At 33.6% G+C, this 27,508-nt stretch overlaps 4 protein-coding genes across 18 annotated transcripts in view; 1 reads left to right on the forward strand and 3 right to left on the reverse strand.

Annotated features, from left to right (window-relative positions):
• Positions 1-21: 21 nt before the first annotated feature.
• On the reverse strand, positions 22-5,933 carry LOC126871444 (KICSTOR complex protein kaptin-like). Of its 5 annotated transcripts, none has more exons than XM_050630292.1 (9): positions 3,667-5,933; positions 2,618-2,877; positions 1,847-2,006; positions 1,504-1,769; positions 1,226-1,392; positions 937-1,109; positions 769-847; positions 416-707; positions 22-292 (listed from the first exon to the last, which is right to left on the reverse strand). In XM_050630292.1, exons 3-9 carry the CDS (start codon positions 1,989-1,991, stop codon positions 221-223), a joined length of 1,194 nt encoding a protein of 397 aa, XP_050486249.1. In that variant the 5' UTR covers positions 1,992-2,006; positions 2,618-2,877; positions 3,667-5,933; the 3' UTR covers positions 22-220. The 5 variants fall into 5 exon arrangements, with proteins under 5 accessions (XP_050486249.1, XP_050486247.1, XP_050486248.1 ...); XM_050630290.1 differs by having other exon boundaries at positions 1,847-2,056; XM_050630291.1 differs by having other exon boundaries at positions 2,590-2,877.
• An 18-nt stretch (positions 5,934-5,951) lies between these two features.
• On the reverse strand, positions 5,952-12,919 carry LOC126871458 (carboxy-terminal domain RNA polymerase II polypeptide A small phosphatase 1). 2 transcript variants are annotated; one of them, XR_007691652.1, is made up of 5 exons: positions 11,548-12,919; positions 10,382-10,815; positions 10,111-10,296; positions 9,732-10,038; positions 5,952-6,292 (listed from the first exon to the last, which is right to left on the reverse strand). XR_007691652.1 is itself a non-coding variant. In XM_050630327.1 (4 exons), exons 1-4 carry the CDS (start codon positions 11,615-11,617, stop codon positions 9,847-9,849), a joined length of 882 nt encoding a protein of 293 aa, XP_050486284.1. In that variant the 5' UTR covers positions 11,618-12,919; the 3' UTR covers positions 5,952-9,846. The 2 variants fall into 2 exon arrangements, 1 of the variants encoding a protein (XP_050486284.1); XM_050630327.1 differs by having other exon boundaries at positions 5,952-10,038.
• A 148-nt stretch (positions 12,920-13,067) lies between these two features.
• LOC126871417 (Golgi apparatus protein 1) lies at positions 13,068-18,587 on the reverse strand. Its single transcript, XM_050630208.1, has 13 exons — positions 18,056-18,587; positions 16,969-17,949; positions 16,774-16,875; positions 16,412-16,696; positions 16,151-16,320; positions 15,962-16,079; positions 15,678-15,874; positions 15,381-15,600; positions 14,981-15,307; positions 14,732-14,911; positions 14,420-14,648; positions 14,213-14,319; positions 13,068-14,142 (listed from the first exon to the last, which is right to left on the reverse strand). The coding sequence occupies exons 1-13, from the start codon at positions 18,377-18,379 to the stop codon at positions 13,978-13,980; spliced, it is 3,405 nt and encodes a 1,134-aa protein (XP_050486165.1). The 5' UTR covers positions 18,380-18,587; the 3' UTR covers positions 13,068-13,977.
• A 352-nt stretch (positions 18,588-18,939) lies between these two features.
• LOC126871425 (uncharacterized) overlaps positions 18,940-27,508 on the forward strand; it is a 28,601-nt gene continuing 20,032 nt past the window's right edge. The window contains exons 1-6 of one of the 10 annotated variants that reach the window (XM_050630229.1): positions 19,018-19,602; positions 19,788-19,904; positions 20,295-20,583; positions 22,888-23,126; positions 24,307-25,284; positions 26,610-26,961. In XM_050630229.1, the coding sequence (XP_050486186.1) occupies positions 20,482-20,583; positions 22,888-23,126; positions 24,307-25,284; positions 26,610-26,961 (1,671 nt within the window). In that variant the 5' untranslated portion in view covers positions 19,018-19,602; positions 19,788-19,904; positions 20,295-20,481. The other 9 variants (XM_050630231.1, XM_050630233.1, XM_050630236.1 and 6 more) reach the window with 9 other exon arrangements.

Below are 27,508 nucleotides of genomic sequence, written 5' to 3' on the forward strand. Positions count from 1 at the left end.
TATTCAACTTTACAATTATAGTAATAATAAAAATAAATTTCCTTTTATTCTTTTTGATATTATATGTATCCATTTGTGTGTATATACACATATGTATATACATAATATCAATAATATGAAACGTGTGTATTTATATTTTGTAATTTCTTGTACTCTCTTCTCAATCCCTGAAGACTAAACCTCAATTCAAGTCTTTCTATATGGCAATTTGAAAATTAAGCTATATTCTATTTTCTTCAAGAAATTTTTTATATCGCTTTTTCCACTTATCTTTGACATCCATAACATTATGCTGCAATTTATATGTCTACTTTAAATTTTTGAAACTTTTGTCATATATTAATATTATAATTGATTAATTACTTAATTAATTAATTAATTATAATTAATTAATTAATTAAATACAAATTATAACCTGTAATATATGCACTCCGCGTTGTGTAAGGACAATAAGTTCTTTCATTCCATCATTGGTGATATCCATATAACATATAGAATGTACAGGTGCATCAAATAATTTTCTTATGATCAATTCCCATGAGTTATTTATGAAACAAAAAATAAGAACTTCTTGACCATAGGTTCCTAAAAGTATCTCATTTTGCCCATCCATATTTATGTCAGCAATACAAGAACATAAAATGCAATCAGATGTTTCACTACCATTTAATGTTATATCTTCATCCATCCCATTATTTAGAACATCCCTAGTTATAAAAAATATGGAATTATTTTTTACTATACATATATAAAACAAAATTAACTTACATAAAGACAACTGCATTACTTGTATTCACAACAAGAACATTTAGTTTTGTTTCTTGATCATTTCGGAAAGATTTAGAGTCTACAACAAATTGAAAATATACATTAATTTTGATTTCTAATCAAGATTTTTTAGGATATACAGATATTAATATTTGTAATGAATTTTACTATTAGAGCTAAGAAAAGAAGGTTTCTCAATACTATTTTGAAGTGAAAAAATGGATACACTGGAAACAGGTCTGTCATATCTTAATTTCCAACTTCGGCAAACTTTTAATTCTAAAACATTAGTTATAGCTACATTGACCAATCCACACTCACAACCGATTACTGTCAGTCTCCTAAACAAATTAAATTATTAGTTATTATAACTATATATATATTATATATATAGTTAGCTGAGTATTATTAGTTATTATAATGTAATGCATAAAAATTCGTTTCACATATATCATACCAATTGTAATTATCATAATAGTAAATATTAATCCATATTGCAATTCCTTGGATATCATGCAATTCAGGAAAGTACTTTTCAATAGGTGATTCGCTGTAACTGTGATTTAATTTATCTTCTCTGATCATATGTATTTTATAATCACTGCCAGAGAGTAACCAAACAACCTAAAATCTTAGGAAAAGTTATAATTCTGCTATAAATTCATAAAATATCATTTGCTTAAATTCCATTTGTTTAAGTATAATTAAAAGATCATTACTAATATAAAAAATTACCTCATTAGGAACATTTTGTTGGGGTAATATAGTATGATATAAATGGTACGGTGTATATGCTAATTCCACCATAAGACAATTTTGTGCTATAGCTTCAATGGAACTTCCTTCATCTCCTTCGCCATCTATGGCACCTTCTGTATATATATTTAGATATCTTTCTACAGATGTATCTGTACTTGCTTTCAAAATAGTTATTCCTATCACAAATCCATCACCGCTGTCAGACTTATTATAAGCATCAATAGATATGATTTCTGCACCACCTAATAAATAGGAACTTTTAATCAGATATAGAAAACTATTGTTTTTGGATAAAGTGTTAATATTTAAGGTTACAAACTGGGAATGTATGTAAAAAGTAGTTCTTTAACCAGTGGTCTTAAATGTAGATTTGGCATCAAATGGTATTCACAAGAATATATTTTTCTTTTCAAAGAAGCCACTAATACCTTATTGGAACCATTGACAGAACACAATTTGGTCATTGAATAAATATTTCCCTGTGATGTTAAGGGAAACCAATGTGCGTCTGTTAAATTATTCATGTTATCTTCACAGAAAGAAATTATTAATAAACACAATAATTTGATTGTCATTTAGTTTGGATTGTATCATATTTATAAAAGCAAATAAATGAAATTAAATATTTATATAAAATCATTAAAAATGTTCTTCTTTGGTTAAATTTTATTCTGAATCATAATTCATTTATTTATGTTTAATGTCCTATTTTTCTTCTAATAGCCTCAAGTTTAAATTTAAGGTTAAGGATATAAAACTCATTTTAGGTACAAGATTAAGTCACAGATTTGTATAATTTTCGCGTTAGAAATTAAGTTTTTGTTTGTTAATGAATAGCGAATATCATCTTGCATTAACAATAAATTAAGTATAAACATAAAGATACATTTTATTTGCATACATATATGTATATTTTCATTTAATATGTACTATATTTCTCTACTTTTGCCAAATATAATTTTGTTGCATATGTTTAAATCATTAGAAGTTGAGAATGTTAAATATTATTTTTTATATTGAAATTGTAGTACAAACGAGATACATGATAGACCTAACACTCACTGCATTTTTATGTCGCAAGTTTCTTTACCTTTAGGGCACCTTTATCACATTATCGTTCGTATAGTCATAGATGAGGTACTAGCGCTAGTATACACAGATCCGGCAACTCGTTCAATTTTTGGTGGTGGGAGATGTCATCATTTGATGGTGTTTTGATGTGTATTAATCGCATAGCGCTACCACAAAATCTCTCAACAAACATGCGCGTCTAGCGACCACTACGCCGCTTTGGGACGGATGACAAAAGCTATCGCTAGGTCACCCACTTGCCACACATTCGAATTGAACCTGATTCGAATAGAAAGGAGAAATGAGTAGAGAGTAGAGAGAAAACAAAAGCATATATATGATCGTGACTGTGATTGCGAAAAAAATGTATGATAAGGGTGCCTCGTGCGTGCATTGTGCCGAATTGCAACAGTAAATATAAATACATAGATCTACTTATCTGTGATGTACAGAATAGACGTGATTCACATCACAGATTAAGTCAATGGTTGTAATTTCTATATTCGCCGAAACAAATCGCAGGGGGCGTGAGAAATTCTAATTTTGTCGAGGTCGGTATTTCAGAACGTGAGACACCCAGTTCTATATATGTACATAATGTCAGATGTCAGATCTACCCTGTATTTAGTTAATGATCTTATTTACGATGAAATTATTTTTTCTAATACATAAATAAAATTATACAAAATTTAGTAATTAACCTTAGGATATATTTATTAAATGTATCTCAATGTCATTATTTTGTAAAAAAATAATCGATTTTCAAACATTTGCGAACAATTGCTACGATTTGAAATAAATACGCTAAATAAAAATTCTGTTCTAATGAAAATATAATTAACAACTCAAAATGAATATAGATTTGATTTTAGGTACTTCAATCATCTGATCCGTTTGAAAATTTTCCAAATATTCTAATATAAAAGCATAAAAACTATACATTTGTCAGAGTGCAAGCCTACCTGTTTTATCTAAAGAAAACATACACACCAAATACAACTTAAATTACATTTACAAAATATTATAGATATCCCTTGACTTTGTTTAATTTAGTATCAGTGAAGTTACCTATAATTTAGGGTCCTTTCCTGACAGAATGTCAATCGTTTTAACACTACCTACATATTATCATGTATAGTACCATGTATGGTATATGCTCTAATCACTGACAGGCGGTTTACCGGAAACTAATAACATATGTACGTCAGTCATGACATTTACCTTTATAGTAAGGTAATTGCCATTCGCGAAAATTCAATATCGAAATTAATCGTGTGCGATCGAGCAGGTTGACCTAAATACTGTGGTGTCATTTAAACCAATATAGAGGTGCATATGGTACATACGCAAACGTAAAGAATAGTATTTCAAACACAGTCCTGTTCTAACACCCTTTCGTACAATCTAATTTCATGTAATGAAATTCTTTTTATAATATTAAACTACGAAATATCATAATATACACTAAAAATTATTAAATGTCGCTCTACCTTGTGTTATGATAAATTTGCTAAATAGTATAATCTTTTTGTGGACCTAATTCTGCCATCATATTAACGACATAATTAAAACCAACGATGAAAATTTACCATACCTCTTTATAAGACTGAAAACCATAATACAATTTTCCTTCCAAGAATCTAATAACGTTTACTATTACAAATGAATATGTGAATGTAAAAATTGTTCTAAAGTACGTATATAATGTACAACAATCAGTAAATGGGGGACACTTTCATACGGGGATCATGCAAAAACTACTTGAACTCGTTTATCAAACGCGTATATGTACATATACATATATACATATACATAATATATATATATATTTTTCTTTGCTTTTTTTTTATTAAACACAGAATCACAGAGCAAACTGGACATGTCGGAGGGATGGGAGATTTACATAATCTAGCTGATTCTTCTGGTACGATGCACAGGGCTCACCTCCACGTTTTTTAAAAAATACATATATATAATGTATATATATATATGTGTGTGTGTGTATTTATATATATATTTGATGTTCCGTTACTGTACAAAATATACTCGCTGTTAAAAAATCAATTGCGGCTTTTTAGTAAAAAACATACGAAATCGAAGATGGTGAGCCCGCGTAGACTGATCGCGGCCCGCTCGGTATCCGCAGAGAAGATTTCATTAGTGGAAGTAATTAAATTTTATTTACAAATCAAGGCAATATCGTTAATTACGTTTGTTTTTTTTTTTACACATGCATACTCGCATCTCTCATTCTGTTTTTAGTATCTTTTTTTCATTTTTTTTTTTATCTCACGCGGACACGTTCACACATTTTACCGACGAGATATTATGAACCCTAGTATAGTATGTAATTTCATTCCATTTGTGACGAATTGTTTCACTTTTTTGTACAATGTATGTATAATAATGATACAATAATTTAGCAATCGTTCAGGATGTAACAGGGCAACACGACTGGAGTCTCGAGCTTTTTCCTTTATTTCGCCTCTTCGCCATTCACATTCATTTAAAGTGATTACATATAAAAAATTTCAGTTTCGACTTTGCGCCCGTCGCCCGGCGAACGGTTTTTACCATTTCTGTTATTTCTCTTTCCATTATTTTTATTTCATTTAAAAAATTTCTTTTTTAAATTATACTCTCCATGTTACACACACACAGACGCACGTGCGCGCGCGCGCGCTCATACACACACATGCACACACGCGTTCTCTTTTTCCTCTCTTTCAAAATTAAATCCTCTTATTATATTTGCTTCTTTCGTACTACAGCAAAGCTGCTGCGAAGTAACGATGTTTTTTCGGCACTGAGAAAAATGTTAGCGGTTCGTTATTGCTGTATTGCAACACGATATATCGTTACCAAATAGTCGCTTTATTTCGGAGCGAATCTAGCCGATAACAATAATCATTCGAAATTAATGCAATGACAAACGCGCCAATAAAAGTAACGACACAGAATTCGTTCTACTTATCCTTTCCCCTCACATTTTCTTTTAAAATTTCATCGTTTCTATCATGGATCGCTAAGTAAACCTACACTTCATAGCAACGAACATTACACATATACAGGTATAGATAAATTTATAATTAATTTTAATAAAATCACTGGTACGTATAATAGTGGGCTCTTAACAAATTCAAGATATAGCTCAGTATTTAACGGTATCGTAAACGTAATCATACAAGCGAATGATATTGTACAATTGAATTTAATCAAAAATATATCACTTGTACGCTCCCTGTTTGTGAATAAGAGTAACAGCTCTTGTACTTTCATGTATGTATGCGTTGTACATATATATATATATATATATATATATATATATATATATATATATATATATATATATATATATATATATATATATATGTATGTATATGTATATATGTATATATGTCAGATTACAGCGGCGAAGAGCTACGAATTCGAAGACACCGTTGCGTCGCTGTACGAAAGTATCGCGCATTAAAAATTAATTGGTCTACCTAAATATTTATATATATATAATTACGTATCACGATCGTTTTCGCTACACCTTTCTCGCGCTAACAGTTTTCTCGGCGCATTTTTTTTTTTTGCTTTTATAATAAATCTAAATGTACTGTATTCTTTCTCTCCCTCTTTCTCTCTCTCTGTCGCTCAACTGGTAGCAGACGAAAGCCATCATCCTCAATGTTATTTTATAGCGTCTCTACAATCATGTTACAACTCCATAATAATAATAATAATAATAATAATAATAATTATAATAATAATAGTCATAATAATAATAATTAAAAAAGAAAACAAAACAAAATGCTTGGAAAAACGAAACACGACAAAAGATACGCACTTATTATATTATGAAATACTATGGATACTCGTCTAGAGCATCCAACGGGTTTACATTCCATAAAAGCAATATACTAGATTGTTAATATTAATTAATCACGGAAGCACGACATGATGGATGCTTAAGGATGTTTGATGTATGATATTTCGTGTGTTTAATGTTAGATCCGATAAGGAACGTGGTCTTCGTCGGATGCAACATTAACTTTGCTTCTTCACACATCCTCCCGATCTTCCATCAAACCGATGAAGCTTTACATTACGATGACAGTTTCTGTACTTGAATTTGATTATGATAAAAATCATTAGAGATGAAAGATTTCTGAGATTAAAAGAGAACGAAATAATAATAAATAATAATGGTAAAAAAAAAAAAAAAAGGAGAAGACCGTAGAATTTAGAAATATTTTCTGTTTCTTAGGATTTTGCCACATGACTGTATATGTCGCATTGTAATCGCTTATATATCGTATCTTAAATTTATGACTGCTTTCAGACAGTACACGAGAACATTATAAAAGACATTGTGTTCAATTTGGAATATACATATAAAATTTCCTTGTGTGGGTGGCATATTCTCCGTGTTTTTTGTATGCACTTCCCGAAAAGGTGCACTATAATTAGTAGAGTCATTTCGATGGGCACTGTACAAGTGGAAACAATCACACTTATTGACATACTTTTGTAAAAGTGTACGGTAAATATCGTTACTTATGTAATCTCTCAAGTCGATTGCGTTTTCGAGAAATTTTAAGAGCTAACGAACGTTTTGTATAACTTTCGATTTCTTTTTCTTTTAATGAATTCGTCGAGTTTGTGAAAAGCATACACATATAAATCAAGATTGAAGTAAAGATATATGGTTATTGCATAATTCTATATTTTGAAAACAGTTAAATCAGAAGAAGGCGAGGTACGTTTACTAACAATAAGTACAAATGTTCCATAGCATGCTGTTACTTCTTAAATACGAGTAATAATGAACATAAAAATACGGCTAACAAGTTAAGGTTTAGATATAAACATTCAACATTTATATACAATGCTGAGAAGTAAGTTCGCGTATTTTGGATTAAATAGTATTAATATCATTTTTACATAAAAATATTATAGCTATGAAAATCGATTTCTTAGTTCTTGCTTATTCGGATTTTTAGTACACTATGCACTGTTATACCAGTTGGGTTAAAAGTAAGATCTAGTTGTGAATGATACTGATCCGTTTAAAACACTGCCATATAAAACAAAAAACTGATAAAATATATAGTTGGAAGCCATTTAATATTATGCAATATGTATAACTTGTTGTATAATATTCTTATCTCTGTATACCCTAGCCCTTTTTTAATGAAATAAAAACCTACAACACTGATGGCTTACTTTTTTTCAATGATAAATAGCGACGTAATATCAGATAATAATAATATATAGACTAAAATTAAAAAAAACTACCTCCAAACTATATATAATATTGTTAAACTTTATTGAATGATTATTTAAAAATAACAACGATTTATTCTAAAATTTATAAAATTTCTTTACAATTAATTCGTTTTAATAAAAGATGGATTAAAAATTTGGTTTCTATTTATTAATGTCGTATCTTCTTTATTTTTAAATTTTAAAAACATTAAAATTTCAGAAGAAAGACAGTAAGTTAATTTTCAGATTTTTGTGTTATGTTATGTAAAATAGATGATGAAAATACATCGATATTGAATAGGATGAACGTTAAGACGTGAGTAACATGTATGATCAGAAAATTATTTAACAGGCATTATAAAACTGTATCTAGTTGACTGCCTGTTCTCTTCTGTAAAAATTTTTTCCCAAAAATTCAATAATGCGACCGACGTATAGTATCCTTAGTAGTCTGATATTTGAAATTAAGTTAATGACGGCAGTACAATAAAATTTGATTTACTGCATCATTCATACTGACAAATATATTAGCAACGATACGAATAAAATAAAAAAGTATAAGTAACGACAGTTTGATTGGATATGAAAGTATAACGCTAGCTATACATTTCTTACGCACGAATTAAGCGTACAAAATTGACGACTATCTGTTAGTAAATATATTTACATGTGTAAATATACATTTGTTTGCTTATTCATCCTTTATGGACTACATCTAAATGATTTTAATTTGTTAATGATATTGTAATGATTAACATAATGTTCCATTATTCACATAACTGCCTGGAGGGAAAGAATGATATGCATTGACCTAATGTTTCAAATATATATTGATTTTTTATCTTATACAATTCCCATTGCATTGTTTTTTTTAATTATTCTTTGGAATGAAATTAAAATAGCATGAAAATAATAAAAACAATATATATTCTTTCTTTCTCTGTACTTTTCATTCAACCCAATTATTAAAACATAATTTTTTTTATATTTGCATCATTTCCCCAAATTTCCGATTTATATCTCAACCTCATTTATAAAATATATGTTTGATCAAGCAAAATCAAACACACAAATTTTCAATGAATTCTAACAAATTCTAATTATAAAGGTAAGAAAATTTCATGATTTAATTTCATTTTTCGTAACTATTTGGAATTATCAGCCTCATAAAATTTGTATAAAAATTAATTATTTCTTTGCACAATATTTATGATTATATAAGAAATACTTATTGAAGTTTCACACATAACATGGTTAAAAGCAATGCAAAACTACGGTAAATAATCGGAATATACAGAGGGAAAAATTATAACGGCCCATCAAAAGACTCTTAAGTAATCTATTTTTTTTTTCTCTCAGTGTTACTTAATACTACACTTTGATTTATTCTCTCGTGCAAATAATTTTGTATATACTCTGCATGAATTTAAATCACGTACATGTACTTATTCGATTTCAAATGCATATTCACTTTTTACATTCATTGTTATCATTATCATTTGCTCCTTTTCTCAAGTACATCAAACACGGAAACTCGCATTAATTCATTATGCAACCAATAAGTTGTATTCGAAATCTATTCCATGTCAATGTGATTGGAAGAGTTATTTGTTTATGACCAATTGAGCTACTTTTTAATCCTTCATCAAATACCTTAATAATTAGATAAATACAATCAGTTCATTGTACCTGATATACTGTGAGCAGTTATATCATATTATTATTTCTTAGGAAAAAGAACTGAAGCCAATGATAAAGCAGTTGTGATTCATGTTGTGTCAAAATGAATACAGGAGGGTTTAGAATTTTCACCTCCTTTTGGATGACTCTTTGATAGGTATGCTTACATTATACACCCAACACTTAGTGGGTCATACCTGGTTGTCCATTGCTACATAACAAGCAAGCAATGTGGAATATTCCAATCAAAGTTCTCCTCAGAGTGCATTGAGCGATGATAATACTGGCTACTTGGCCAGAATTTAGGTAGGGCTAGGAAGCACCAAGTGAACCTGACCCTGGGCTTGGACTATTTTGTACAGCTGGAGGTACTTGATTATAAGGATGATTACTATTGCACAAGACTGTATAAATATTTTCCACATTACTGAGCTTCTCGAAAAATGGAATTAGATCTAATAATTCTGAATCTGTCATATCATCAAACCATGATGCCACTGGTACCTAAAAATGAATTTATTTTATTTCTTCAACTATTTTCTTCTTTTTTGTATATTTTTCATTGGTAAAACTTACTGCATTATCTGGATGGAAAATGTAACTGGCGGGGCTATTATCAACAATAATAATTTGCTGTAAATCCCGCCCTAGTTTATTTAAATCTTTAACATAATTTCCTCTGTGATAAACACAAGATTCTCTAAACAGTCTTGCTCTAAACACTCCCCATCTGTCAAGCAGATCTGCTACTGGATCAGCATACTGTAAATATCAGAAATATCGAATGTTCAAACAAATCTAAATATGAAGCCCATGGTAATAATAAACAACTGTTTGCATAATATACCTTAGCCAAACTTGCTGTGAACAATACACACTCGTACAGTTCACCCATTCTCTGTAAGAATTCATCCACATAAGGCCTCTTTAAAACATACACTTGATGCACTGTCCCATCAATCTCTACAGGAACAACAAAATCGGCATTGTTGATTGGTTTGAAGGAACTATGCACTAGTGTTTCATCCAAATCAATCACCATGCACTTCTTGTGCATATCCTGATGTCTGACAGGTGGGAGAAGGAACCTTGGGGATCCAGTCCTTAGGGATGGAGAACCATGTCCATCGCCTTGTAACGAGCTTGTCTTTGAACTTTTAGAACTACTTCCACGTCCTCTACCGAGGCAACAAAGTAGAGATCGCAGAAGCCCACGCCCTCTTGGCTTTTTGCCACTGGCTGAACCGGTGCTGTTCACTTCATTCTCTTGTGGTAACTGAGCTACATTTGGAAAAAATAAATATCATCTTGTAAATACACATATGTAAATATGTATATGATATATACATTAAAAAGTGATCAAAATTGTTAAAATTTGAGCCAAAATAGAGATATATTTATACAAAAATATATGGAAGATAAAACGTAAAATTTGCTCTTATAATTAATGGAACGTTATTTTCTGCTTAATGTACAAAGGGATGAATTACTAGAAATTACCATTTTTAGGATAGTAGAATATTTCTATAAGCATATATTTTGACAGTTTTAAGAAATGGGAGAGGAACATTTTTATTTTATCTTAATTTAAACATTGTTTGGCTTCGTCCAAGCAATATTTGAGTATCGAGTACACGAATCGGATTAAGTGAATTAAAACGGCGGCAAGGTATGGGTACGACACGATGCAATAAGTTACACGCGAAACTTAGGTGAAAGAAAAAGAGGGGGAGAAGGATAGGAGACACGATTTGTGAAGAGGCGAGGCGAGGCAAAACGAGGCGAGGCCAGGCAAAAACGAGGGCGAGAGGAAAAGAGACGTCGGAAGTGAAGTATAGGCGAATAGCAGTGGAAGGGAGGAGTAGAGGGGTGAGAGGTGAGAAGTTAGGTGAGGTAAGGTGAGGAGCGAGGTGCAGTCCCGTAACAGGTGCAGATTCCATCCAGCATCTGGAAGAAAAACGTAAAAAAAAAAAAATGTAAGGCGGCAAGCCTATATTCACAGCAAACACCTACCTTTCCCATTATTAAATTGGCCTAGCTCGTCATCCCGCGACACTTGGGTGATAATGGACGATGCGTCCATTTAAACATTTGTTGAGAGTCCCTGCGTGCTGATCGTGAATTCCGTTAATGCGCGCGCGCGACAATATATATATATATATAATATACACATACATACACAACACACACGCGAACGATCTCAAGAATGAGAGAGAGCGTATACGCGCGGTAGCACGCACACGCACCAACTCACTCACTCACTCAGTCACGACGTACGAAATCTCTCCCTCCAAACGTTGTCGCGGACACCACCGCCGCCGCCACCACCACCACCTCCACCGTCTCCTTCACTGTCGCCACCGCTGCTGCCGCTGCCACCGTCGTCGTCGTCGCCGCCGCCGCCGCCGCCGCCGCCGCCACCACCTTCACTGTCTCCACCACCGCCGCCGCCACCTCTACGAAGATCACCACAACTTGGCGAACGGAGACGCATAGGCGCAGGCACGGGCACGGGCACGGGCACGAGTACGCTCACGCACACGCACCCACACGGTGTGTTTTCAATACCAACAGTGATATTTACTTCACCGAGATCAGTACAGGATTTATCTTGATCTTAAATACCAATGTAACTCGGCGATATAGTGCAGAGACGATTAACTTAGTAGGATCAGATTATTATAGCTGATACCGCATTGAAAGAATCGATCGGTTTCTTAAACGTAAATGTAACTGGGGAAAGTTAATCCAATTCTTGGTTACATTCATTCCAAGGGAGCTCGTATTGCACGTATGCCTACGTATACGTGTATGTACGCTCTCTCTTTTACGCGCCACACCTATGTCGTTGCGCAGTTCATTACGATTCGACATTTGTCGTATGCGTTCTACTCCTTCAATGTGTTTTTCTATTCGATGATGATGTCCTTCGACGCACGTCACATATATCAATCTTTCCACGATGGTTTTCGATACTATTGTTTGATATAATTAGTTCATGTATTTGTTTATTATTTGAGTTGGTAACAATAGGGATTCATTAATAGTTCGTAACAATCATGTTATACACTTGACACACACAACATTAAACAATGTAGATTTCTCACACAACAAACACTCACTGTAGCTACAATTTCGTCCGTTCAACGGAAACAACGTTGCGGACCTGCGCTACAGAGGTTTTTGATGTTAATGTTTTGCTGGATCTTGTACTTCACGCGATTGTCGCGCCTCCTCGCGACCTTCAATCGAATTATATGTACGACCGTTGCGCACCGTTTGAACTCAAAAATTACTGCCATAAAAGCAAAGCAAGGTGCACGGTTTCGCTGTATTCCTTTTGTGGCCATCAACTAACTTTGTTAGTAATGATTCATATCAGATAGATAGATTTTCAGCGGAACTATAGCCTACTAGAAATTAAATTTTGTTAAATGAGAAATTCGCTTCATTTACCTTGAGTTTCATTATATTTAGACGTTATGACTGAATTACGTATATGATACTTGGGTTATATTTTTTTACAATATAAATATGGGTAGAAAGAAAATTTATTTTTTATAACTAACAACGGCATGACTACAGTTCAGCATCTTTACCTTGAAATTTCACCTCGTAATATATTTCGTGTAACACAATATTTGGTCTTATACCTTAACTTATGATACACAGTAGCAATATATGTATTCAATGATAAGATTAAATAGCTTTAATTACTATAAATTGAGCATAACTTTTTTTGTCAGGAAATATGTAATATTCTTATACGTTTCATATTATGTGCACATTACATAATTGTCCAAGTTCATTCATTGTAAATAATTCCCGATAATTTTTATTCTATATGCATTCTAACGTTCTAAAATGGAAGACCAAGGTAATTTGTGCCCAGATAATATGTTTTGCTTTAAATAAAATGTGACCATTTTATTTTTATACGAATTTTTGTTATATATCACAAATGTATAGAATATTGACATAAAATTTCATTCCTCATTTCAATTTATTGTATATATATATATATATTCTCTATTAATATATTTTTTTTATTAAAATCTACCTTAAATGCAAATCATTTTCAATTTATCATACATTACATTCATTCAATCTTACAGTTTTTTATATTTATGATAATACTACTGAATGACAAATTGTAGATTCGTGTACATAATATGTATATGAATATATATATATTCTCTTTCTCTCCCTTTCGCTCTCTTTTATAAATTTATATGTGTATTAAAAAAGGAGATAAATAAAAATATTAAAAAATGCAACTTCTATCTTAATTTTGCACAGTTTGATATCTTGCAGGAAGGTCACCAGTACAATCACTCTGTTCTTCTTCTTTGTTTCGATGTTTACTTGGAATTGATTTTGTTCTTTCTTTTTAATTACAGCGATAGAAAATCTTCGAGGACGGATTTTTCTCACTATAATTTATCACTTATTTTTCATTAACATTGTTCGTCTTGTTACTCTCCCACAAAATAAGCCGGTGATGAAAATTAAGCCAATCATTGTTAACGCAATAATCATGAAATATCGTCTTGCGGGAGATTGATTTACCGTTGAGTACAATTCCTGGATTGAATTTGGTCCAATTAACTGAAAATAAATAAATATACATATATTACTAATATATAATATGTATTATAAGAAATATAGAATTCGCTACCTTAGCTGCATTTCTGAACATTTCGATCCTTGTAGTTAACATCTTATAGCAATCAAGTTGTAGAGACTTGTTACTGTCTTCTAATACATTTTGTAAACACATGATATCTAAGAAAAGAAGAAGAAATAATAAAATTTTGACAGATTTATACTTCTAATAAATGAACTAATTTATATATAAAATGTATTGTTTATTTGTTTAACGTACGCCTCCCTGCGCCTTGAGGAATATCACTACAGTATTTATTGACATCGACGGCACATGCTTTCTGTAATAATGGATCTACATTAATATCTGCTCTTGTTTGTTCTATTAAGTCAGCAATTTCAAGGCGACATTCTTCTTTCATATCTCTATTTCCAGCATTAAATTCCATTTTCAAACATTCTTCTACAGCTCCTGGATCATTGTCATCTGCTTTACAAATTGTTTCAATCTGTTCCAAATAGTTATTATATTGGTCAATATATTTATTTCAAATTATTTATCCTTTTTTTGAAAATATTCTAATGATAATACCTCATGTGCACACATTGTGGCTAATAATGGATTTAAATGGTAATTTAAAGCTGCTTCTCTAAGTATGTTAGTCATTTGGTGTTCACATTTTATTAAAAGTTTTGACTCTCGGAATTTAATTTTTAAACACCTTATAACTTTTCCTTCAAGTTCTTTATCGGTAGGTTCATTTAATAAAACCTAATGAGGGAATGTCATACATATAATAAGGTAGAAAAAAAGATGTAAGTAAAATATGTTCAAACATACCTCTTTACAATGCTTATTAATATCATAAGAACATGCAATTTGTAATGCAGTATTAAATCTGTAGTCCGTGTTTTGTTCAATCATTCTTCGAATAACAATACTTTTGCATTTATCATCAAATGTTGGTTCATCTTTATATTTTTTTAAACAATCTAACGCTTGTGAACGACTTATATCATGGCAGAATTGCCTTACCATCGCTCGGCAATTATTTAATAAAGTGAAATCGCTTGAACTGTCTTGGAATTCTTGTTTCCTCACTTTAAACAATTGTTTATGACACGCATCTGTTAATTTTGACTTGTGTGCCGCTAAACATTCGAGAATCTGAAGTAATAATGTTTGCATTAATATAGATATCAAAATATAGATATAAAGATAAATACGTATATATCACAACCTGAGAATTTCCTGGTTCAAGATCATAACAATACTGTTTAATATCATTTGTACATTGTGCCTGTAAGATAGGATCAAACTGAATGTTTTCTCTTTGTTGATAAAGCTGCGCTTTTAACTGTTGTCTACATTCTTTTGTTATGTGATGTTGAGTATCTTTTATTATATCTTCTTGCACTTTTGTACTTAAACATTCTATTACTTCTGCCTTAGTTTTAGATCTAAATATTACATTTTAAAATATAAACATTCTTGTATTGATAAAAATTCATATAAAATATTTAAGAAATCTACTCACTTTGGACACCATCTTTTAACAGATGGTCTACAAGCTTCTTTAAATTTATAGGTAAAGTGATAATTTTTTAATGATATCAATTGGAAGTGTTCCACTGCTGCTTTACATTTATAATCAGATCGCACTTCTATCTCATTTTTGTGTTCTATTAAACATTCCATCATATCACCCTCATCTTTACCATATTTTAATACTTCCTGTTTTTTAAATATTTCATATAAGTTTCATAAGTAAAAATTATGTGTTAATATTTAACTTAAATTTTTGAAAAAATTATATTGCACCTCACAATGACGCTCTATGATATGGAAACATGCAGTAGAAATTATTGGATTCAATTCAACACGTTCTGCTTGTTCTTCCGTAAAATTGCCGACCGCTAATTTGCAATTTTTGCTTAAACTGCGAATAAAACAAATGGATTGTAAAATAAATTTAGAAATTTTCATATGACCGAATACACCTACTATTACCGTTCTAAATTATCTTGAAGACATAATATTTCTTCTCCTTTTGCTGTTTTGTCATAACAAAATGATGCTAACTCAGCCAGACACACTTCTTCAATTTCAGGTTGTAAATCAACATTTACTGCTCTTTGCCTCATAACGCGTCTAATTTCTTCAAGACATTCTGTTCTTAACTAAAATGAGCCAATATAAGAATAGCTTTTAACTTCCAGAGTTACTTAAGGTATTATATACAGTTATTTATGAAACTACATGAATTCTTACTGTCATATTCTTTTGAGGATGATACACATGTCTATATAAACATGGTAAAACAAGAGGTCCTCTTTCTGGATCCATTTGTTTTCCATCACTAGCCCATGCATTTCTTGCATGACATAGATGTGTTGCATCATATTTACATGCTCTATACAATTGAGGATCTAGTTTGAAATCTCTAGCTACAAAATATTGTATCTGAACTAAAGCAGTTTCACAAGCTTCTGTCATTTTGTCTGTACCAAGCTGTTCCATTAAACAGGATATCATTCTGGCATCACCTCCCTGTACCTATATGTAAATCAAATTAGAGTATTCACTTATTATTTAATAAAATATCAATTGATTTGTTTCAATTCTTTTCTTACATTTTTGCAAACTACATTAGCAATTAATTCACACTGTTCCTTTAAAACAGGATCAATTCTCCAATCTTCTCCGGCATCAGCTTCCATAATTAGATCCTCTAACTATTAATATGTTTAAAAAACATTTCGTTAATATTTATTATTATATAATTTCTTATGTATATAATAAATGTATATATGAAAACATTTGATTACCGCTCTCTGACATTTACTAGATATTCGCGATTTCCTCTTTCTTGGTCTTGTATGCTCCATCAAGCAATGAATTGTTGCACCACCAACTTCTAAACTATTACAAAATGCTGTAATATCATTAGCACAACCATCAACTATCTCAGGGGATAATCTATAATCTTCCATTAAAAGTTTTCTATGATCAAACATTTCAGCTTGGCAGTTATTATCAATTTTACTACCATTTTTTGCCGCAGATTCCAAACAAAGAAGAATTTGTGCAAGTCTTATGTTTTTATCTTCAAACACAGGTCTTCTACAATGATTATTTTTAATGTCATCTTTACAAGCTTTAACCAGTCCTTTACTAACTCTATAATCAGATGCAATTAATTTCCCTCGTCTTGCAAGCTGTTCTTGGCACATTGTTGTCATAGATCTATCCGTTTTGTGTTGCATTAAACACTTATATACTTGACCACTTCCTGGTCTAATATTTGGACAAAATCTAGTATGGTCTTCTTCGCAAGCTAAATACAATTGTCGGTCTAAGTTGATATTTTCTGCTTGTATCTCAGACACATGAAGTATATGTCTTTTACATTGAAGTTGAAGTTCATTAACATGTTCTTGTAAACAAGCTAATATTTGTCCTTGGGATATGTCTCTGTAAGGTTGTACCTTGTCACATTTGAATCTTTTAATATCATTTTCACAATCTGAAGAAAATGGTGTTATAATCCTAAAATCACTGAATGCAATCCATTCCAACCTTTGGATATATGTAATGCATTGAGGATTTTTGACTTTTTCTCTTTGATCAATTAAACATGAAAGATACGCTCCATGTTTATTACCAAAAGCTGTGCAATCCAATGAATCTAACTCTTTGCCACAGGTTCTTCTAGCTAAACGTTCTATATTTGAATTACCTGTAACATTTAAGATATAGTCCCAGATTGCTTGTCGGCATTCATCATCAATACCAGATACTTCAGTTGGCTGTAAAATGAAAAAAAAATCAAATTAAAATTAGTAATTTTATTTTACTTGTATTATTAAGTACTCTATATTATAAAATAACTGTTCTGTTAATTCAAAGTTATACCTTAAAACTTTGAATACATTCTAACAGCATTAATTCGTCGTTATTTTTAGTAATATCACCGCACAGGCGATTTAAATTTTGTCGACATTTAATATTCATAGATTTTAATGAACTATCTTCGTTTAACTTGATTATGCTGGCTCTTTTAATCCTAACGGAACTGTCAGCAGAACTGCTAAATAACCAACTGATTTTTGGTATATTGTCACCATTATTTGTAATTTCATCTTTAAAATAAGTTTTCGTCAAGTGAGTACAATTTAGCACCGACAAGTGTAAAAAAATCACAAATAAAATGCTTCTTATATTCGTCTTATGTTCCATCCTTATGAATTAGGTTCACTTCTCCAATTAGAACTTATTTTCCATGAAACATATTATACTGTTTTAGTACATTTATGAGATTTCCGTTCCTTTTTTTTCTTATTCTTTTCGTCTGTTATTATGGACTATGTAATGTCAACGTCACGAATAATAGTACACTCGTGTATAATACCGAACTTTGCGCGGACAGATTGCTCTATATAATACTCGTCATCTATAGTTCTATTTAATTTTCAAATAACCTTAAACGGCAGATTTTACTGAAAAATAATGAAATTAATTTATTATACAAGAGAATTAAATTGTTTTACATTGTTTTAATTGCATTTTATTGTTCGAAAAAATAAAATAATAATTTTTAATATGAATCAGATTTAATTCATTTTGCTGATGAAAATTTTACTGTTTCACTATACTTCTTTACTGTATAATGAATACAAAAGTGCTTTATAAAAATGTATAATGACAAAAATACTTTAATTTCAGCTTAAATTATACTTGTATCCGCGCCAATGTGTAGCGATAAAAGGGAATTATTAAGTTTTGCGATATTTGCCATTCATCTCCTAGTGAAAATGCTCCTTGTCGTGAGTAGCATCATACAACGTTGGCAAGCCTGTTGTAATTGGGTATGTATTTCTATTTCGTCGTCTGCATTAAAGGCCAAGTGACAGCTCGAACTATATTGTTGACATTCGTATGAAAATTACGCTACCGCGTCGTACTCACGAAAAATGTAATTTTATATATTATTAAGATCGAGATATACAAGTGGACTTTCTCTTTTTTTTCATTGATATAAAAACTTTAATTAAACGATATCGGTGAATTGTGTATACATAAGAAGGAAACTCCGAATTAAATGATAATCGGTGTTTGAGGAATATAATTGCATTGGGCTAATAGATTTGAAGCGCTTAGCGATTACGATTAAAGTGGTACCTATAAACCCTTCGAGCTGTTCCATATTGATTAGTATCTTTTAGTAGTTCTAACAATGACTGCTTATTGGAAAACTCTGTTCAAGCACCGTCGTAAACGTTGTTCTCAGTAGTACGTTCTCGACAGTGAACGATAAAGTGCGTGCGTAAAAGTGAATCAATCCGTATGGTATTACGCGCAGTTACTACGGCGTCACTTTCTAAAAAGAAAATATTACTTTTTTTTATTGATAATCAATTTTTTTAATGGTCTTGATGTATATTGATAAATCCGTGTAAAAAGTAAGTTGCAATTTAATCTTACGAAAAATTATAAAAGCTTGCTCGTATCGTAAGCGCAGCTTCTTTCCTTGAATATTGATGTTTCAATTTTCTACTTCTATCGTTTTTAATAAGTTTCATTTTACACAGCATATTAAACATATACTATATATCAAATTTATTTATACAGTCATTCAAAATTACAGTAAAAATATATTATACACATCTTGCTTGACGAATAACACTCGTTTGCAATCACTTAGAAGTCAAACATAGCGCGCAGAAAATTCACGACAGGGTGAAACCTACGTTTAACGTAAAAGGTAATATTTCGAACAACGGTATATGGTGTTTCACTTGTATGCAATTATTTCCGATTGTTTTCTTTATTCATGAACAGCATTATCGAGGAAATTTCTTAAATCGTTTTTCATCCGTGACTAAACATAACGTTATAAGGAAAAACTAAAATCGCCTGTTCAATCCTAATTTTCTAATTTCGAACGTAAAATGGATAGCGTAGTGTATTAACTATCCCTGACATTTTCGGCTCTATTTATAGCGTTGCCATTAAGGGTGTCCATGGTGTTTTTGCATCCGATTTCACGCCCCTCTCGTGACATAGGAAAATAGAAACTGACGATCGTTTCCGCGAATTAGGATTATCGTTGGTGACTGGTTCAGCGATTGATCTGTTCGGTATTTCATTAAAGATTCGAGGTCCAGTGAGGGAGAATCGATCAGTGGTCCCGGGTGTATGTGGTAACGGAAACAACGCGATCGATTCGAATCGGTGAAATTGTAAAAACGTGGTGAAACGAACAAAGAGAAAGACGGTTTCGGAATGACCTGTGGCGGTGGCAAGATCTCGTTAGAAATATCGGGTGGGGAGGAGGAGGCATGGAAGCTGAAGCTGGTCGGCAGTCTCACCATCAGGGGCTGCAGCTTACCCTGCCATCCCCGGGAATCCCCGGACTAGACGTTGTCAGGGCCTTGCATCAGGTTTGAATGTTTGAATCACAAATTTAATTAATGCACCACGATTAACTTTGTTACAATTAATCACAATAATTGAACTTGTGTTCATCCCGTTTGTTTTATTCTTTCCTATCTTGGCATAAAATAATCTTGTCAAAGAATTTTAATTAAATAATACAAATTTCAAACTCGTTATTATACATATATATATATGTATACGTATGCGTGTGTATGTGTGTGTGTGTTATATTTAGAAAATAGATTTCAAATTGGTAAAATTAAAAAAAATACTTCTGTTAAAGTTCGATATGCTATTCTATTTATTTTTTTATATAGTAAGGTGTATATATTTAAACAAAAAGGCACAGAGTATAATTTATGTACTTGCTTTGAACTTTTGTTTGCAACTTTGTAAAATATTACGTACCAACATATGTAGGTAGATACAAAAAGCCAGTTTTTGTCAAGTTACTACCTGTTTGTTACTAGTTGTTCGTCTGTTAAAGAATAAGTTTAATTTTGAAGAAATCGCTCCTTTGTTATACCTACGTGTGTCAGTATGCCTGACTTATTATTAATGCGCGTGTATGTGTGTGATTGGTCAGATGACACGATGCTTGCTAAAAGGGCATCAGATCACTGTATACACCCTTACCTGAGCCATCGATTTCATAATACACCGATGCTGTTCGCTCTCTTTCGATCTTTTTACCTCTGTGATCCTTTGACCTTAGTGTATGATATGTTTCTTCTGTGTACGATTCGTGGTACATCAGATGAAGGGGTATATGTTAATAAACATAAGAAAAATTCAGGATATCATAATAAATATTTTGATTCTAACGAGATTATTATTTGTATTCTAACTATTTTCTAATTATTGCAGTTATTTGTAAAACTGATATTTTTATTCGCGTATTTAAATCCATACCGTGAGATTTTTATTCAGCGTAATATGGAAACGCGATTCGTCTTGTTTCTAATCTTCGTTGCAGCGGAAAATCAAACCGCACTTCCTACCGTGCATTGCCAGCGCTCAATTATTAAGCTATCTTAAGCTAAATTACATTAAACTACTTAATAAAACGACCATCTATTCAAACCAACGAAATTTAGGCCCATTCAAGCATTTTAGTATAGATGCAAGCTTTCGCCAAGATTTTTATCCCATCGAGATGGTAGATCCATTTCGTCTTCCGAGATTTCATTCGTCTTAGAAAGTACGCGATTCGTCTCGGAACAGCGTTATTAACTTTGTAATCATAGGCATTATTGCCGATTCACAGACTTATCACGCGGATTTCCCATGTTCTAATCATATTCTGAATTTCCATCTCGAACACGACTAATCAGAACTCTCGGATAATTTAATCGCGCAACTGCTCGATAAATTAAAAAAAAAAAAAAAAAAAATCATCGATCACTCTGTAATTTCAATAGGCAACTCTCGATAGTATACAATAATAGTGTATGGTGTGAATATTTTCGTTAAGAATATACCAAGACCTGATCATTAAATGTACACGGCGAATGAAATCGAAAGGGTAATAAAGTTGATCATGTGTGCAATTCTCTTCAAACATTCATCCATCGTCTCAATTACAATAATTCCCGATAGCGCCTTGGTTGGTAACGGTGACCCATAATAATCGCAGCTATTTTGCGAACGTTCCAACTGAAACCTACTGTTATCGTTCACGGTAATCATAGACGCAGAGTGTTTGTTAAGAAAACGATGTTATAATTAGGCAAGGTTAATTTTCTTTGATACACTGTTTAGAAATTGGAAATTGGAAAGGAGCAAATTGGAAATTTCTTGTCGTATTCGTAGGGTTATACGTTCTTACGCAGAATACTTAGAATTATAGCTTAAAAATGTTCTAATGTTAGTTTCCCAATATATTTGCATTGAATTTACGTGACGAAACGTTTACTATAAAACCACATTCAGGAAAGTTTCTAAATTAGAAGAAAATAACCGATAACTGGGACATACAAAATTCGGGGATCGTACCAGAGTTAATCTTGCATTCGAATCTCCTTGAACTTGATCCTCCTTGTCGTTAGACTGCGGATTTTTACGCAAATTCGTACAATTATATTTTTCAGAGTATAATTTAAGAAAGTGGAGCTTCGGTAGGAAATTGTTTTACCTAGCGAATATTACGAGGAGCGCTGTACTTCCGAGTTTTCTATAAGCGCACAAAAATCCGCTCTCTACTTATCATTTGTGTTTTGAGTGCGAAGAATCGTTTTAAAAATTCTTTTCAGAAACAAGTGTTATATGCTTGACGGATAAAAGTGATTTTTCGATATGCATGCTTTCAGACTGTGATATCGCTGCGCTCCGCGCTGGATTCTTCGCGGGAAGAGCTTCGCCGTCTTAAGCAGAGCGTTGGTGATTTTTCTGGCGAGAGCTACGTTGACGTCGTCGAGAGGCTCGCTCTTGAGAATCACGTCCTTAGGCGAAAGATTCTAAGCAGGAATAGTGAGTTTTCTAGTGATGCTGCCACAAGCCCGCCACCCCAGGCCCGTCTTTTTTCACTCGCAGTAGAAGACGTCAAAGAGTGAGTCTTGAAATGCGTCTCTGTGAGCAATTAAGAGATCGTCCGTGGATTTCGTTTCTCTTTGTCACGCGCCATCGTCTTCTTCTACTTTCGCGTTTTACGATCATCGTGATCATCTAGCGCGGACCGGCGAGACTCGTTTTATTGATTTTATTTACGAATAACATTAACGCGGAGAAACGAATTGCAATAACGTGAAAACGTTGACTGCCGCGCGAATTTTACGCGCTTTGTTCGCTCGGTGATATATATAATAGGCGGAAAAGTTTCACGCGCTTGATTTATGCAAAATATTACGTTCCGATGAAAATTGATAATCGTCGAATAGCACACTTTCCGTTCTACCATTTTATCTAGTCATTTGTATTAAAAATTTCTCGGTCGATGTGACGTGATTTATTTTAATCGTAGTAAATGTAGTAAAAAAAAAAAAAAAAAAAAAGAAGGAGGAAATAAAGCAACAACGTAGTGGCTGTCAACGCGTTAACGTATAGAAACTACTGGAAAAGTGTTTTCCATTTATTTATTCATCGTTTATTTCACGGTATTTCAGCAAAAAATTCACGTGGATAATGCGCGATCGAGAACTCAGTAAATGTTTACTGTTTATGCTAATGTATCGATAACGAATGAAAAGCGATTCTGAGAATGCACGTAGAGATTTGACACGAATGGTAGTACGTGGAGATTATATTGCACATTTGCAAAATTGTGTGCCATGCGTGTGAGATCTTTAAAAGTGCAGTATGACCGATAAGCAAGGGAGTTCTATGTAAATCTTTGATCAGTTAAAAGAGTCGTGCGAGAGTTTCGACAGTTGTTGCTGCTCTTTCGTCGTTAAATATATGTTTCTTTTTCTTATTATTCGTACATTTCAAGTCTACTTAACATTTCCACGATAAGGTCACTTTATTTCTGTCTAAAATAGTATAACCCATTCAGCTCAAAGCAAAGTTAATGTTATTATGTAGATTAACGATCTAAATATTCAGGATAATAGCGGAAGATATTCGCGTAATTCGCCGGTCAGAAGCGTGAATCGCCAAATGAAGCTTCTCCGTAGCGTTAGTGTTAATTAAAAGGAACGCGTTCCATTCTCGATGCACCTATTAATAACCACGTGTAGCGTGCATACGCGGCTGGTTTCTCGCTGTCATTCTTACCCTGTAAACGGTGTCAGTCTGTCAGAGCAAGCAGGCGTACTCATGGACGCGTCCAGGGACAAAGTCGACATGGAGGACACGGCAGAGGCACCTAAGCCGGTCATCGAGCCTCGTACCGATAGCAACACCAGTGGTAACGGCGAGATTCCCGATCTGCAGTCTCGTACAGTCGAGAAAGTGCCTAACAGTCATGTAGAATCCTCGTCCAAATCGGAATCCAGGAGTCAGACGTCGAAGTGTACGATGTCGAGAGACGCGACTGTTGTTAAATCTCAGGCTGGAATATCTGGTGTCAGTTTGGACGATACGGTGAAGAGCGGGACTTCGAACGACCTGGCTTCCGCCTTGACGAATAGACGATCCAAGGACGTCGAGGCGGAGGATGGGAACGCGGCGCAGGTCGATCACTTGGAGGTGCCAGAGAAGGATCTCGAGGATCTGAGCTTGAAATCTGTTTCCGACGGAGACAATTCGGTGTTCAGCGATAATCCGGACACGCAAGTGTTGCAGCAACATCAACGCCAGAATCAATTGGCCGACCAGCCGAAGCCGAACGATCAATCCGAGAACGAGTCCGAGGAGTTGGACGATATCGAGCTGATATTCACCACGGACGAAACTTGTCGCGATCTTGGTCTTCAGGAAGATCTGGTCTCCATAACCGAGACCGAAACTTGGCCACAGTCTGCGCCTACTGGTCAACCGGCGTTGTTGAAGTACGCTAAATCAGCCGAGGGCGAGTCCTTGGTGTGCAACGGTGAGAAGACCAGCTCCGTCGAGGAAGCGGTTTCTTCGCAAAGCTCGAGCATCGATCGCGAGGAAAGCGTGGATAGGTTCGACGAAAGTTCCAGCACCAGGTTGAACAAAATATGGTCTCAGTGCTCGGTGCTGGTCGAAACAGATATCAGCAAGTGTGGAGTTGTCGAAGAACCTGAGCATGCTACCAGACAAGCGGTCAGAAGGAACACTTTAGCCGCGCCACCTACTGCATACAGGTAACTAGCAGCTTCTTTTTTAGCGTTGCACGATAGCCTATCGATTTTATTTTTTCGGCACTTGCGTTACAGCAACTCCAGGCCTCCTTCGAACGTCTTGAAAAATGTCGTAACAGTTGGAGCGTAAATCTTTATTTAAATTACCTGTTTTTTTTATCGAATATCTATTGGTTTCGTTGAAAGATACGCTAAATATCGTAGATATTATTGTTGATCATCGTTGAACGAAGGAAAGGAAAGAGAACCCGACTTTTTCGCTTGAATAGGTGTACCGACATTTTATTTAACATCTCGTAGGGCTCTTCAGTCTGTACTTGATGAAAGACTCTCACGCTAATATATGTATGCGCGTATTCGTTGAAAGTACTTTAATTAGCTGCTTGGTATTTAACAGCCATAAAACGTTTTCACTTACTTCCAACTGCTTTTTTTCGCCTACGGCAATTTGCCACATGCGAAGCTTCCTAACGAACGATGCGTACGCATACACGAAACGACACTTTAAACGTGTTTCCTGTTCGTTAGCGCACACGCGTATTTATGCGATTTAATTACGTCGTCGGTTATAATTATCAATAACTTATCAAACACATCCGTTGGCTTGTCATTTGCTTTACTTTTACATCACCGTTGTTTGTAACTGAAATTGTTTCGTTAGCGCGACAAAGAAATCCTTTATCTCTACTTGCACCATTCATTTCACATATCGTTAATGAAATATCATCGACGATTCTCTCTCGATTGATTTGCTGGGTAGTTCGGTGATTTCAGTTTGTTGTGTCAGAATAGAGCGAGGTATGTGTTGTATCAGAAATTGGCTCTGATTCTGATACAATTATGGACTGAAAATTAGATCAGAAGCCACAGTCGATGGTCTAGGCTCTAATAGTATTCGGGTGTCAACGACGAGCTACTAATAGTTCGAAATTGCACCTAATTTAATATGAAATTTTGTCACAGCAAATTTAACGCTCAACATCTTGCAACCGCCTTAACAGAAGACGCTTCGACATGTCGAACGAATCATATGGTTAATCGTCTATACTTACATTCTAGATTTCTAGAAAAAGTCATATATTATAAATTTATAAATTTTGCAACAGTAATAATGTTACTTCTTAACAGTACGTACAACTTCCCTTAAAATGTAAAGTAAGAAGACACGAGGAATTTGAAATATTTAATAAATAATAAAGTATGCTCGATGCAACGTTTTAACTAAGAAGCGTGCCGTCGCAATTGCGCGATTCTTGGAAGAGTGGAGAAATGGCGAAAATGCCAAGTACGTCAAACAATTTACCGTATAGTTTTATACCTTTTTTCAGACCGATCATTCATCGTGAAGCTTTAGCGGGTAGTCGACGAAAGAGCGCGGCACCATTGAGACCGGTGATGGACAGAATCAGCGGAGCAAGACGAGAGTCTGGTGCCCAAACTGACATTTCTGCGCTTCCAGCCCACTGGCGTTCCGAGAGTTATCTCGCGCACAAAGTGGCCCATACGTTCACCACGTTGCCCAGCAAGTTCGCTCTGCCTACCGGGGTGCCTGGAAGACTTCGATTGTCCGACAAAACCCGGGAAGCTAGAAGAGTAATGCTGTCGGACATCAGCTTCACTAGCATGGTGCCAGAGTTGTCCAGAAGCGCCGATCATCTCTGCCACGACCCACACGCACAGGTAGGATCCGAATTCGGATCAGAATCTTCATAATCCGTAAGATAAAGATTCGATCCTTCTGTGTCAAAGGACAAATCTTGTAGTTTTTGATTTGGAAAGTACGATAAATACATTATGTTAGGAGTTTATAGTTTGCAGTATGTTGATGTTGGGTGATAGTATGTCGCGACTGCAGCATGGATTTCATCTACGAATCATTGGTTTTCGTGCAATGTGGTGTTTCACATTTTTGAAGTTTCGACAATTTCAGAGAAAAAGCGAGAGGAACATCGCGTAACATTGGTTTGCGCTCGTGTGAGAAGGAACGATGCACATTTATGGAGTTAATCGTTTAAGAATCGAAACCAGACCTGCTGCTGCAGTGTAAGCTGGACTTATAGCGAACATTTGTGATACAAACTAGATTTGTTTATCAAGTAGTAGAAACATTTCTGAATCATTGGAGGACTCGTAGGATCGTACACGCGATAGAGAAGTGGAAGGGCAGCGAATGCGAATCGCGTCATTCTAGCGTCAATAGAGTGTAATCAGGATCTCAATTTTTATG

This window comes from Bombus huntii, chromosome 11 (assembly GCF_024542735.1).
Source record: "Bombus huntii isolate Logan2020A chromosome 11, iyBomHunt1.1, whole genome shotgun sequence".
In the NCBI taxonomy this organism is placed as follows: Eukaryota; Metazoa; Arthropoda; class Insecta; order Hymenoptera; family Apidae; genus Bombus; species Bombus huntii.

What these genes read in the sequence shown, in the direction of transcription:
- LOC126871458 (XM_050630327.1), bottom strand. Translation starts at nt 11,617, where the DNA reads ATGGACGCATCGTCCATTATCACCCAAGTGTCGCGGGATGACGAGCTA. An exon ending in CCAATTTAATAATGGGAAAG is followed by an intron (nt 10,816 to 11,547) that starts GTAGGTGTTTGC and finishes TTCCAAATGTAG; the next exon opens with CTCAGTTACCACAAGAGAAT. An exon ending in TTTTCCATCCAGATAATGCA is followed by an intron (nt 10,039 to 10,110) that starts GTAAGTTTTACC and finishes ATTCATTTTTAG; the next exon opens with GTACCAGTGGCATCATGGTT.
- LOC126871417 (XM_050630208.1), bottom strand. Translation starts at nt 18,379, where the DNA reads ATGGAACATAAGACGAATATAAGAAGCATTTTATTTGTGATTTTTTTA. An exon ending in AATGTATTCAAAGTTTTAAG is followed by an intron (nt 17,950 to 18,055) that starts GTATAACTTTGA and finishes TTCATTTTACAG; the next exon opens with CCAACTGAAGTATCTGGTAT. An exon ending in TTAATAAGCATTGTAAAGAG is followed by an intron (nt 14,912 to 14,980) that starts GTATGTTTGAAC and finishes TTCCCTCATTAG; the next exon opens with GTTTTATTAAATGAACCTAC.
- LOC126871444 (XM_050630288.1), bottom strand. Translation starts at nt 2,102, where the DNA reads ATGACAATCAAATTATTGTGTTTATTAATAATTTCTTTCTGTGAAGAT. An exon ending in TTCTTTTCTTAGCTCTAATA is followed by an intron (nt 848 to 936) that starts GTAAAATTCATT and finishes AATTTGTTGTAG; the next exon opens with ACTCTAAATCTTTCCGAAAT. An exon ending in GCGGAGTGCATATATTACAG is followed by an intron (nt 293 to 415) that starts GTTATAATTTGT and finishes TATAAATTGCAG; the next exon opens with CATAATGTTATGGATGTCAA.